This window comes from Toxotes jaculatrix, chromosome 1, assembly GCF_017976425.1.
Source record: "Toxotes jaculatrix isolate fToxJac2 chromosome 1, fToxJac2.pri, whole genome shotgun sequence".
In the NCBI taxonomy this organism is placed as follows: Eukaryota; Metazoa; Chordata; class Actinopteri; family Toxotidae; genus Toxotes; species Toxotes jaculatrix.
The window spans coordinates 4,883,411-4,897,547 of record NC_054394.1 but is presented as its reverse complement, the minus strand read 5'-3'; the positions used below and the strand labels follow the sequence as shown (position 1 = coordinate 4,897,547).

Genomic DNA, 14,137 nt, shown 5'->3' with positions numbered 1-14,137 from the left:
GAGAATTTTACATATTCTCGGTACTGTAACATTCAGAAATGTATTCAACTTCTCTGACGCAGCTGTTGTATTACCCAGAGGTTTCACAGCTGTTTTTATCCCAAACAAGTCCAACTGTGATGGAAACCACACTCTAGGAAAACAACAGTTACATAGCAGGAAGGAATCAAACCTTTAGGTCACTGTAGCATTCTGGCATAGATGTGGAAAGTCATGGGATTTTACATCGGGGCTGTGCACCGCAGGAACCCTGGGAAGCATTGCGTCAACCTCTTGGTCTCTCCAGATGCTGAGTGTAGAGCTTTCATTTTAAATGAGGAGCAAGGGGCTGGAGGTGGGTGGATGGATGGGTGGGTGGGGGAGAACTAGAGAGGGAAAGGCGGATTGAAGCCAAGAGGAGAGATGTAATGGTGCCAGGAGGAACAGAGTACCCCTGTCTGACACAGTGAAAAACAATAAAACCTTCCCTTCAGAGGGAAATCTGCTTGAGCCTGACATGAGACAAGCCGCTCCTAATGGATAATTACAAGCCAAACCCAAACTCCTTAGTCAATGATGTTGTGCTCGCTTTTGCAGTGTTTTTTGATTGCCTGCCAACAAATCATTATTACAGTCATATAATTTACAAGTGTGTGTAAATGCTGGTTTCATTTCTCATATTGCTCTTTTTGTTCTTTTTTTGTCCTTATTCAGTTTCAATTATTCAACATGTTCTGTGCCAGAAAATCAAACGTGTGTACACAAGCATGTGTGCCTATCAGAATATGTGTGTGTGTGTGTGTGGACCTTTGTGTAATCAAACGCACATGCCAAATACAGTATGAGGGTGTATGTGTGTGTTAACATTTTTCTGAGTCCTAAAGGGTTATGTGTGGGAGTGGAGAGCAGCTATCTCAATGCATGCATCAAAAAGGATTATTAAGCAGTTTGCCTCTGTCTCTTCTCCTCTCCTCTCCTCTCTCTCCTCAGGAAACAGATTCTGGCTTTTCAGGGAAGCTAACCTGGAACCTGGCTATCCACTGGAGCTAAGTGATTATGGTCAAGATATTCCCTACGACCGAATAGACACGGCCATCTGGTGGGAGCCGTCCGGCTACACTTACTTCTTCCAAGGAGACTGGTAACATAGCCTACATCCTCTCAGCACCACATGAAACCCCTCTAATTCACCTGCTCCAGTATATTAGTTTGTTATATGTAAATGTATTAGTAGTTTGATTAGATTTGAAAGTTTCAGCAGTCTTTCATAGGTTGATCTTGATCTCAACCATTAGCATTCTAGGAATCAAAATTAAAATGCAGTTGCATATGCTCAAATACAAGTTAGCCATGCTAACACTGTGCCTCTATGGGGGGCACTTTGGCCCAGAGTGAAACATCTCAGCAACTATACGAAAGATCGCTACGAAATTCTGAACAGACATTCATGGTCTCCAGATGACTCCTAGTCACCTCAACTCTTCGGTAAATACAAACACAGCTCAAACTATTCCTTTGGTAACAAATTGTTTTGATTCCTGATTTTATCTTCAAAGACTGTTCATATGTATTTCTACTAATGTACTGTATATACTGTATATACTGTATATCTCTACCAAACTGAAATCATAATATCTAAACAGTGTAGTTTTTTCTGTCCATCAGGAGCTTGTTGTCTTTCCATGATTTTTCTTACTAATTTAATTACAACATGTTCTTACCAGTATGAAGCTGTACAAGAGGAAGAGCAGCAACTGTATTTGTACAGCTCTTTGCTAACAAAGTTAGAAAGTTCTGTGGACATTACAAACATACTGAACATACCTTGCACTGCCGGTGAACTGAAATAACACAAATAAATGCAAGGGGAACATATTTCTGAAAATACTCAGGAAAGTCATTACACTGGAGGTTGCTTCAGGTTTCTAGTGCATTTACACTCAACAAATTTGAATGTTCTGTGGAAACCGTACTGTTATATAAACACCATGTAGGCTCCCACCATGCTCTTGTTTAGACAGCTGATAAACAGTTACAACCATCTTCTCTGGTGCTGTCTGCAGGTACTGGCGTTTCAGCGAGCAGACCCGCTCAGCTGACAGAGGCTACCCGAAACCAATCAGTGTCTGGGGATCGTCAGTGCCCTCTACTCCCAAGGGGGCCTTCCTAAGTGATGATGGAGGTGAGCTGGGACAAGAGGAGTGGTTTCTGTGTGTGTATGTGTGTGTGTGTGTTGTGTGTGTGTGTGTGTGACAGGCAGAGACATGCCTGAAACAAAGACCCTGAAACAAAGGGCGTGGTCATGCAATCATCATGAGAGAGGGGATGGGTGTGTGTGTCTTTGTGTGTTTGTTGCAACCGGTGGAGACCCCAGGACAGAGCCAGGCTAGCTGTTTCACCCTGTCTCCAGGCTTTATGCTAAGGCAAAGCTAAGCAGCTGCTGGATCCAGCCTAAAATTGAACAGACAGATATGAGGGTGGAATCAATCTTCTCATCTAACTCTTGGCAAAAAGGCAAAGAAGCTTATTTCCCAAAATGTTAGACTATTCCTTTAAATTGAGTGTCTTCAGGTTTTTATGTTGGCTTACATCTTCTGCTCTCCTTCCCTTCTCCAGCTTACACATTCTTTTACAAAGGTTCTAAGTACTGGAAGTTTGACAACCACCGCATGAAGAGTGAACCAGGCTACCCCAAGTCCATATTGAGAGACTTCATGGGCTGCAGTGTGGACCTGGGCCCAGATAGAGACACGGACACAGACTCAGGACGCAAATACCCAGATGTGAACCGGCCACCATTCAACCCCGACGCTGGACGTGACAGTGACAAGGGCAAAGACCACGATGGAACGGATCGAGGCGGAACAGACAAAGACTCAGGCAAAGGATCAGACAAGGACAAAGACGAAGATTACCGCGAGGGTCGTGAGGAAGACACCAACGAGGTGGACGTGGTGCTGAAGGTGGACGACAGCGAGGAGCGGACCATGAACATCCTGATGGTAACCATCCCACTGGTCCTGGTGCTGTGCATCCTGGGACTGATCTACGCCATAATCAACACGCTGCAGAGCAAAGGGGCGCCGCGGCTGCTGGTGCACTGCAAGCGCTCGCTGCAGGACTGGGTCTGACCCTTGACTTTACTTTGAACTTAAATTGGACCTTAGACACCTGCATCTTCTAATCCAAGCCTCTCCCCTAGTGATCCATCTGTCTCAAGTCTCTTCTGCAACTCTTAGTAGTAGATCCATGCAAATACTGTACTGATAAAATCCACACACACAAACTAAAAGCAAACATAAATTATGTCTTACATATATACATACACTCTCACACTCACACACACACACACACACCATCTTAACCTCCTCTTGTCTCCCATGGTGCTCTACAATGCATTGACTGTAGTCTATTTATATGAGAGAAGTTTGCACATTGTTTTTTTTTCTAGTTGTTTTTGTTTTGGTTCATTTTGTGTGACTTTTTGTTGTTGTTATTATTATTTCTAAAACAGGAAGGCCGCTCTATTCTCTCTCCTGTGTCTGTACCTCCCCCCTCCTTCCCCTAATCTCAGTAGGGGCTTTTTCCTTGCCGATAACTTGACATCTGCTTATGCTATCACAGTTGCCACAAAAGAGGGACACACAAAGGGTTAGAGCAGATTTGTAGACGGACCACTACACTTCATGTAGGGTTTAGTAGTGCTCCTTCCTCCTTTAATCATCTTCTTCTTCATCACCTCCTCCTTTGTCTCTGCAGTACAGTATGTCATAAGGTGAGGGCTGAGTTAGTTGACAGCAAGAGGAATTCTGAGGCCACTTTATTACTTAAAGTTTTTATTACTTAAATCTTATTTTTGCAGTTTTGGCCATTGATTTTAATGGTAATAATAAGACTGTACTCTCCAAGCTAATTGCTGAGTCAGTCTCAGAGGCTTTAAATAAGTTAGCCAGACTTATTTGGGAGACTAAATGAGGACAGACGGTGCAGTTATTACTCAAACAGATTTCACTTCCAGGTTTCACATTGACCAACTGTACTTGCCGTAGTTGTGCAATCGCATCATTTTTGGGTGCGAGGACCTTTGGACATTTTGGTTGTACTCACTTTTGGTTTTAACTCCAAAGAAAGTTGTTCAGAAAAAAACGAATAAGCGTTTCTGAAAAGGGCGAATTATTTCTTTAAAATCTGGCTGATTGTTTGACTGATTGTGTATCTTGCCTCGTCAGGCTTTCTGTAGCCATTTTGCCATGTTCACAGATATCTGCAGTGACTTTAATGAGTACAGTATGATAACAGAGAGAATTGATGGCTAAAACTACAAAAATAAAACCCAAGCTCTAACACATGATAATTATCCTTTAAATTCTGCTTGCTTCAGCCTTTGTTTTTGCTCTTTATCTTGTGCCCACGCAGCTGGACAATCTGCTTCTTTCTTTTCCTTACTTGGAAACCATTTAAAGACCTCTTTGGCTGAAAAGGTAAACAGACTTTAAAGGGGACCTCTTCCTTTAACTTTCATTTATGTGGCTAATTCTCAGAGAGCCTCTTTTCTGTCAACAATAAGACCTTTTATTTGTCCTGCAGAGGAGACAGACTAATGGTTAATTTAAAAAGTCACTTCGCTGTTAAATAACACAGGAGAGCTGCATTCATTGCATCTGCGTGTGTGACATAAAACAAGGGACAAACAAAGCAAAACCATGGCCTTTAGGTTCAGAACAGGATGTAACACCACAAATGCAACACAGCAGTCACAGGGTACAACTAATGTACCATGCAATTTATAACAGACTTTTTACTGCTAGTGCTTTTTAAAAGGACGATCTAAGAAACCTCACTGATGACCTGTGGTCTTTTTGTTATAAAGATAGCGTAGCTGTAAGCACCAGGGTGGGCTCGGGCCATGCGGGCTCATGTGAACACAGACTAATCCTCTTCATTAAGAACAGCAGGTGTGTGCAAATGCTGTTAACCCCCGTGACCCCTAAACTAAACTTTGAACTCCCAGAATCAAAACACTCTCCACTCCCATTTCATCTCACAAGAGCAGAGATAGGATGAAGGAGAGTGTGTGCACAGGAAAATGTCTGTCTCATCTACTCATAATGACTGCTGAAGCATTAAAGGACCATACCAGAGTTTTTGAACATATAGCTACTTCACTACAAATCACTGCCAACCATTTTCAAATGCATGCCACAGAGTTTTACATGGTATGTATGTGTTCTGCCACTGGCGGCAGCCTTTGGTTTCCATTTTCTTTATATAGAGTATGAAAACCAAGTAACACACTATTTAACCCCAGAAAATAATGTAACTTAAAGCAGACTTAGCATTAATGTGTGTCTTGGGTGATCCAATCACAAGTGGACAGCTCTAAGTACAGATGTGTGTGCACCAAGATGCATTGAGGACACATTTGAGATCCATTCACTCAGACCACATTTGGAGGTGGTTTGGGCCGCGTATGGCCACGTTCTTTTAGGAGTGTGAACGTAAATATGTCCTGGGCCACAGTGAAGGATCATCTACTCCACTGACGTCCTCTCTGTAAACAGACATACTAATTTGTCAGCAAATTACAAATCGTACAAATCATGTAGGCTTTGTCCATGTCTGAAATTTTCAGAAATCCCAAAGAGATATATTAAGAGTTTGTCAAACAACTTGGGTGATTTGGATTGCCTGGAACACAGTTTCTTCTTCTTCTTTTACTTTCCAGTGGACAGGGGACATCAATTTCATTTCTGCCTCCGGTTAAAAACAACACATTTGGTCTATTTTCACATACAGCGGGGAAGTGAAATCCGATTACAAGTGGTCACTGGAGACGCATTTTAATGGCAGGTGTGAACTGACATAATTGTGCTGTCCACTTGTGATCGGATCACGTATGTTAATGCCTGGGTCTGAACAGGGCCTTTGATGATACAACTCAAGCAAGTTTAAAGAATCTGCTGAGTTTTATATCTTTTTTAAAAAATGAATGAAAACCAAAGGCTACCATGGAAATGTATGTTTAAAAAAACTGCATGCTTTGCAAAATGGTTGGTGTAAAACAGTTAATACATTTTTAAATAGTAAAAAGGCTAAAACATGTCAAATCAATTGGGTTGTCATATAAAACCGAAATTTCTTCTTAAAAGAAGAAAAACAATATTCAACAAAGACAATATCATTTCATTTTTTAAATACATTTTCAAGAAGTTCTCGGGTCAGGTGACATTACCCACATACTTAAAAAAAATTGTAGCAGCAATGGAAAATGTGAAAATCTTTTTTTTTTTTTTTTTTTTTAATGAAACTAAGATTCTGAGTTTGAAAATCAGGCTGAAGTGAGCAAATGTGTAGGGGTGGAAGATTTGAGAGCGTGACTTCAAATATGAATGGGAGGAAGGCTTATCTGTGGTATTGTGAAGTAAGCTACCACTCTGACCAGAGGGGGCTCAGCTCACCCAGCTCAGGTTACACAGATGTGGATGGGGAGGGTGAGGAGAGAACGAATTTCCTGCGGCTGAGACAAGGAAAGGGGGAAGGGCGAGGGGGGGCCTGACCTCCTCTCCCTCAGCTTGAACAGTTCGGATCTCAGGAATAAGGAGGGGTGGGAAGAGAGAGAGAGAGAGAGAGAGAGAGAGAGAGAGGGCTTTGATGGCTCTATCCCACTGGCAACAGCCCATGTGACCCAAATTCTCCTGCTAGCTCAACAACAGTGAAGCCAAAGAGGAAACTTAAGCCTACAGTAGGTGACAGACCTTTTCTTTAGGGGTGCTTGCTGTAGGTGCTTTGCTCCTAGCTGTGTATGTACCTAATCACATGTTTTAACCTTTCAAAATGCAGCATCCCACGGGTGGGATGCTGCATTTTGCCTCAGTAGCGCTTCTATAGTTGTGTTTTGGTCTGTACCAGACTCAATATTCACAAACCTTTGACAAATTATACGAACAATCAACAACCTTTTTATTTTCACCACATTTTCAGGCTTGTGCACAAAAACGGGGGTGTCTGGGAACAGGTTACAGCCTGCATATGGATTCCACCCCTTATTCTCAAGCAGTAGCAGTTGCGTTTCATCATACTGCAGCTTGTATGCTGACAGACCAAGCAGATACGTCACCCTGCTGCTCTGTTAGGCCTCCAGCTACGTGAAAACAGGCTGAGGTGGGACACCTTAACAGATAAACAGACAGAGTTAAAGTTAACTGGACACTTGTACTGAAAGGAAGAAAAGGAAGAGCATAAGCAGCCAACACAAGAAGTCTGGAGATTGATCTGTGGCCAGTCGATAGCGGTTGCCAGGAAACGGTATCCTGTGTCCATCGCTCACCTCCTCATCATCAGGGTTGGGGGGGTTGGCAGACGCAGCTAATCAGTGTTAAAAGCACCCCCACCCTCCTTTCCTCTCCTGTGCTGCTCTTCCACTGGTCCTACAGACACATCAGTGAGTGCTTAGACAGTTGAGCGTCTGGACAGGCTCAGAAAATGCAGACTCACTGACACAATGTAGTATATGGAGGTTTTTTTTGTTTTTTTTTTATCAAGCCTCCATTTCTCCTCTGTAACCTCCGTACAGAGAGCCCACAGGGAGTTGACCACTTCAAAGCTAAAGTAACCTCCTCAAAGTTGAAAAAGTTGAGTGCACCTAAGTTTGCTTTTCTCTAAGTCACAGATTGGGTGAATGAGCAGTTTGAGAGATTCTATGTGAAGTGACTCTGACTGGGATTGAATTTAGTACAGTTTGTCTCTGGACTCAGAAGCAGAAGAGAAATGTCGAAAGGTTAGGAAAATTGATTGATGAATGTTTGTGTGTGTGGAGGTGTTCAGTTTATCAGCTCTACTCTAAAAGTGAGGCCTGTTTTCTGACTGTAAATTTCCTCATTGTCTTTATCCCCACCCCTCTGCATACTCAGCCCAGCCCTCTAAGCCCGAGGGGATCATAATAACAACAATGGCCTTCTCTCTCTCCTTCTCCGTCTCTCTCTCTCTTTTCACTCTCTTTCTCCTCCCCTCCCTATTTTCTCTCTCCCTAATACACACACAAATACATTATTGTCTTCCCCAACCTCACCTTCCTCCCCTCTCAGGAAACTAGTCCAGGCCAAGGTCCAGCTTCACACAGCAAAGCCTGTTTTTAGATCCACCTCCTTGTTCAGCAACATTTAGCTCTGCCGAAGGCTTCACTTAAAAGCACTGTACCTGTCAGGTTTTGGGTTTGTTGAGCAAAGATTTGGCGAGAGGACGTCACATTTAAAAATAAAGCTGAAAAGGCTGAAGTTCTTTTATATCAATGCCATGTTTGTTTTGAGGTGCAGGGTCTTGATGCAAAGTTGAGGTGAGGTTAGGACATCGCCGTGCTTGTCTGAGCTTTCATCTCTCTCAGGATGTGTTTCTGTAAACACTGCATGTTAAGCTTTCCTGATTCAACCCTGCTGTTTTGGCTCTGAGCACCGGCTTTATGCTTTTCTTTTTTGTTAATTATATGTTGATGGACATCTCTGTTAAATTCAGAAGGTGGTATTCTTTTAGAGGTGTCTTTGCTCTCCTCTCTGTTTACCCTTTGTGTCTCTCCAGCCTCCTGCGGTCGCAGTGTGTCCATGCGCTGCCTAATAACCACAAGCTTCAAAAAGCCATTGCATCAGCCCTGTGCAAAGTCTGAACTGTACCAGGAAAAAACAGATCGATAAAAAAAAAACAGACTGAAAAGATTAAAGATGAAAAAAAAAATCTGTCCAATATGACATAAAGTACAGACGGTGTTCTGTTTCCGTTTCACTCGGATCAGCTTTGTGGCTTACGATAGCTCAACCCCAAAGGATTGTGGGTTGTCCAGATGCTTCTCTCTTTTCCCAGAGCGCATCTCAACTTGCTCATTGAGCCCATCCTCTCTGAAACCACTCATTGGCCCACTCATCCGCTCACCGTGGGGATGAAACAGAAAAGATGGCTGACAATTGACTTTTAGCGTCTGTGTCGTCGTCTTGTCCTGGGTAAGTGCAGCGGATCAGCTCTCACTGTGCTTCAGACGGGCATTGGAACTGTTGCAAACAGCCCACTTCAGAAAAATGTCTTCATCCACTAACTGCAGCAACAGTAGAGAGTAGATTTTGTTGGATTCAGTCAATTCTGCACTGACCATCAATACTTGGCATCTCACACTAAGCCGCCTTGAACTTCTCTCCTCATTGCTACCAGAGTAATGGTTCAGTGACTTTCTGAAAAAAAACTTCACCTTCATCCCGGATTGGGATGAGATGGGAAAAAAATAGCAGCAGTCGATCAAATCAAAACATACAAGGCAATTGTTTGTCCTTGATTTGTCTTACTTTGATTTCATTTTGTGCATTTTTTTCTTTCCAAACTTGATATGACATTTTTTTTTGTTAATAACATTCCAATTAGTTTTTTTTTTTTGATTGGTTGTTAGTGGGTTTTTTTCTGTAGAAAATGTAAGATTTTATACATTTGTGTTGTTGTGTGTTCACCTCTAGTTGAGTGTGTTAACAAGCCATGCTGGACATGTACACATTAAAAAAAACGCTCTGAAAAATTCAGTGTAGTGCTGTTTAAACTTTTTTATGCAGATACTGGTGCAGCACAATGCTTTCTGAATTTTCTGCACACACATTGAGTACACACACCCTCTACTCTCTTCCTGCGGTGAGGTCACTGTCCATAGGGCCTTGCTTCCTGTCCCATGTGGGACATTCAGCAGAGTAGCCTTAGAGAGAAGAGAGTGAGGGGTCTGGCCGATTGCCAGGAAGCCACATAAGTGGGGAGGAAGTTAGTAGGCAGCTTGTGGAGCCTATAGGAAACCAACCAGGCAATGGTGTCATCACACTGAAAGGAAGTTCATTGTTCACAACACCAGTGTTTTGTTGTTGTTGTTTTGTTTTTTTTTGGATGGATTTTACCCAGTCACAAAAAATGACAGAACAGAGTCTGGTGACAGACTTTAGTGAGATGTTTTCCAGACTTAAATTGTTTCCAAGACAGAAGTGACACCTTCTGATATCCCATCTCAGGTGTATTTGGCCAAAATTGGAACAAATCAAGGAATCCAGCTGAGGGCTGCAAGCTCTCAGTTGAAAGAAAGGACATGTATGTTTCATCATGACAGGGGAGAGAAAATGGCATGCCATGTCTTCAGGGGTGACACTGTCTGACACATTGGTCCAGAGAGAGATACCTCAACAACTACTCGATGAGTCGTTGAAATTTAGCACAGATAAGAATGAGATAAAAACAGTAAGATGAATCCTAACTATAATCCTGCATATTGTCAACAGATCCCATAAAAATACCAAAACCAACTGTCCATTAGACCATCTCTCAATACTTTTCGCAAAGCTCAGTCAAACAGCAGTATAAGCACGTGTTGCAGACAATCTTCAGCCATGACAGACACTTACTGCAGCAGAAAAGTGTATAAGGGACTGACTCAAAATGAGCTGTCCATGTCCAGAGTAAAGGGTAAATAGGGTAACTACACAAACAGTACTAGGGTCAATTAATCGCTGGTTTTGAGATTTGTTGAAAAACAACATTTGAGCATATCACTTTCCTTATTCTTCAACTCTGATAACTCTGACGTTGTACCTGTTGCCAACAGTAGGTCTGACACTTGCAGAAATGCTCCATGGAGGTGATGGGAATTGCAGAGTTGGGTATGACTTATCTGTGGAATCTTTACAGACAGTCTTTTCACTTTATGCATAGTCATTTAATCCACTGTTAATATAAAATATTGATCTGAACAGCTTTGATGGCCATTAACATTGCTTGAGGGCTGCTGCAGAGCTTAGCACATTTGAGATTTGTACTTTTTGTAGTAATTGTAATTTTGTACTGTAGGTACCAAATGTAATAACTGCGACCTGCCAACATCTAGATGAGTGGCTCTGTTTTACTGGCCTTATTTCAGATTATTCATTTGGGACTGTGATTATACTGGAGGAGGATGGGTGCACAACCAGTGTACAAGCTTTCCAACCCATGATGACCTACTTTTGGATGCGCCATCAACCATTAAAGTGGACATATCCCTGTGCACTTTGTAAACAAACAACTTCAATGGTTCATGTCGTGTGTACATGGTATTTGAGTATGTTGGCCTGCTTTGCACTTTGTTTACATGACTTTAATGCGTTCCTGCTGTGTACTCATGTGTATGTGAAGTCTGAGTCTGGCCTGGATCATTGCTTGTTAAATCTATCTGCTACAGTTATCACCAGGTACACCCTGTGGAGTACCGTAATTACTTGCAGCCATCTCTTTCCTCTGGATAGAAAATTAACTCACTTTCAGCCCCTCAACACACACAAGCGTAGGCGAGCACATATGCATAAAGTTAATCACTAGGGGCTACAGCTAAGTACTCTGCTGCAAATGCCTCAACCTAGTGAAGCTGAAACACCTGTTTAAGAATATGTTTCCAGTTTTACAACTGTTGGGTATCCTAAGTGGTGTGTACAAACAGGCAGGGTTTTAAATGGAAATGAATGGACTTTAGATTTTAGTTAGTTTTTTGGTTTGTTATCATTGGAACTAATTTCTACTAAAGTAATTTTTTATGGAAACAACAAGATCTGTAGATTGTCCAGTGAAACCGGGACATTATCTCTAGTAAGAGATTACTGTTGAGTTGTTCGTCATGCTAGAGGTGGCTAGGGATGGCAATGTTAATGGGTTCACTGCTTAGAGTCAGACTAAAATATCTCAACAATCACCTAGTACATTTATGTTTCAACATACTCCCCACACTTAGTGTAGCGGTTGTGGAGCATAGGGATCCCTACTCTGTAGAAGTCAGCATCTTGGACCTAACAGATAACTTAACAAAGGTCGGAGTTGCCCATTTTCTCAGACAGAGCTGACTTGCAATTTTCAATGACCCAAAACAGAAATATCGCAGCAGTTATTAACTTTAAACTTTCTGCATAATCATTCAAAGAGTTGAACTGAACGGGCATGTAACAGAGATCTGTATAACTCATCTCCTTCTAACTCAGGTAGAAGGAGATGAGTTAGGTCAAGTACAAAGGAGATGACTTATATATTCTACTTAGACCCTTGTTCAAATGCTTTGATCCACACAAATGAAAATTTACCTCCAGGGAGTGTGCCTCACAGGGGGATCCAGCAACATCCAGTTCAGCGGAGATGATCCTCCATTGACCTTGTTCCTTTTTTGAAAAAATAAAGTTGAAAAGTGAACAGTAAAAATTTAATTACATCAGCATGCATCTCAAAGCAATTTTGAGAAATGTAAAATAGATGTAGACAAGAGTAAATGTGCTAAAAATTCAAAGGACTCCCATTTTCTTTTCTTTTACTTTTCTTTAGGTGTAACTTAACTTACTTAGATTAGCTGATTAGATTAGATGAAACTTTAATGAGTGCTGGGGGTGATCCGAGGCTGCAGATAATAGGATACAGCAAAGAAAAATAGGAATTGAGCAGATGAGGGTTCATCAGTTCAGTTAAACCATTTAAACGCACAACACAAAAACACCTAGACTGTACAGACTTATAGCACGTGACCATATCCTTTGACTAAGATTGAAAACAAAGTAAATGTAGGGCATAGAAGTGCACTGAATGCAATTCAGCTGAGGGTCTTTCACTGATCATTCTGTCAATCAGCTGAGATTCAGTGAACTATCAGTGCCGATGCTATTTACCCAGTCTGTCTTCTCTCTAATGTGAAAGTCCTGCCGAGTATGCAGGCCTATTTAAACTATCATGGGTCCTGGTGCAGTTTTTCTGTCTCCACCACCCAATGATACCATCTTCATTTATCTACCAGACCTGTTTTCCTACTTTAAGATCATTTATGTTGAAAAGGCTGCATTCCCCAGAAATCTAAGTTGGGCATTTGAAGTAGCAAGCAAGAATTTTACCAGTGACTAACTTTAAATGTGAACCCACTTCAAATCACAAAGAACATAAAACAAACAAAAAAAACAGAACACAGGACATGAAAATCTGAAAATATAAAAACTGAACAGTTCAAACAGTCCTGGTTCATCACCTAAACATCATGTTTCTGTGTCATTCCTCAGATGAGCAGGTCAGTGGTTACTGTTTGATGTAATTACTGTGATTCAGCCAAAGATCATTTTCAAGTCTAAACTCAGACTTTTACTCAGGTTGCACATGTGTAAAATCACAGATCAAATCAGTTTGTACTTGACCTTGTGCAGAAATCTGTAGTCCACTCAGCCCAGTTGGACTCAAATAACACCTGGACGTACTCACAAATTCCGTCTGGAAACACAAACATGCAAAGAATGCACAAATGAACATGCACAGACACAGGTGCATGGATGTCTTAAAAACACACATGCTTGTAAGTACTGACAGAGCAGATCATGTGGTGCATGATGAAAGATACTTAAGACTAAGCATATTCCAATTTTGTTTTTTAAATTTGCAAATTTGAATTTCCCCGACATTTTCACTTCTCGATTCTCTAAAACCAGGAGAATTTTCTGAGATGTCTGAGATGTTTATTGTTAATTGCAGCAGTCAGTGTCTCCCCGCAGCAGAAAACACAACTCTGCACATGTACTGTACGCAATAATCTGTAAACACCAAAAACAATGAGAAGTCCAGACACTGTACACATATGTTGTTATTGTGGATTTGTGGGGTGGTCCAGTTGCTCCGGAAATGTCTCCTCAAAACCTCCACAATCAGTCCGTCTTCTTTTCTTGAGAGAAAGTTCTGACCCCGTCTCCACAGCAGCTGAATCTAAAAGACGACAAGGCTTTTCACTTCCCACAACCCCTTGTGTTATGAACCTTTGACCTCCACAGACCCAGGAGAGATGAGACACAATAGCAGGATACATACTCTCAGGATTAATCCTCTATCATATCTGTGAAGCTACTTTGTTCGGTATTAGGGAAATAAAGGAATATTGCCGAACTCATAATTTGGTAACACAGCGTTTTTAAATGACTCATGATAATTACATTAATTAAACAGATTAGTTTTGTTTTGATCAAACTGTGAGGGGGAATCTATTTCCTTTCCCACTGGTCTTTTCAGTTCCTATACACTTAGAGCACTGTATCCTAGATGAACCCAAATATCCAGAATGTGCTTCACCCTGTGGGGAACACTTCTAAGACAAGCTATCAAACTCTCCACATTC

General features: G+C 41.6%; 1 protein-coding gene and 1 long non-coding RNA gene across 4 annotated transcripts in view; one reads left to right on the top strand and one right to left on the bottom strand.

Annotated features, from left to right (window-relative positions):
- mmp15b (matrix metallopeptidase 15b) overlaps positions 1–8,728 on the top strand; it is a 28,532-nt gene extending 19,804 nt beyond the window's left edge. The window contains exons 8-10 of the mRNA XM_041043127.1: positions 970–1,120; positions 2,043–2,161; positions 2,596–8,728. Coding sequence (XP_040899061.1) covers positions 970–1,120; positions 2,043–2,161; positions 2,596–3,110 — 785 coding nt within the window. The 3' untranslated portion in view covers positions 3,111–8,728. The remainder of the gene's footprint in view (positions 1–969; positions 1,121–2,042; positions 2,162–2,595) is intronic.
- Positions 7,011–14,137, bottom strand: part of LOC121185129 — a 19,328-nt gene continuing 12,201 nt past the window's right edge. Inside the window, exons 5-9 of one of the 3 annotated variants that reach the window (XR_005894340.1) lie at positions 13,603–13,731; positions 13,173–13,245; positions 12,338–12,394; positions 12,087–12,161; positions 7,319–7,406 (exon numbers count right to left, since the gene is read on the bottom strand). This is a non-coding gene — a long non-coding RNA (uncharacterized LOC121185129). Of the gene's footprint in view, positions 7,150–7,306; positions 7,407–12,086; positions 12,162–12,337; positions 13,732–14,137 lie in introns of those variants that run through there. The other 2 variants (XR_005894339.1, XR_005894338.1) reach the window with 2 other exon arrangements.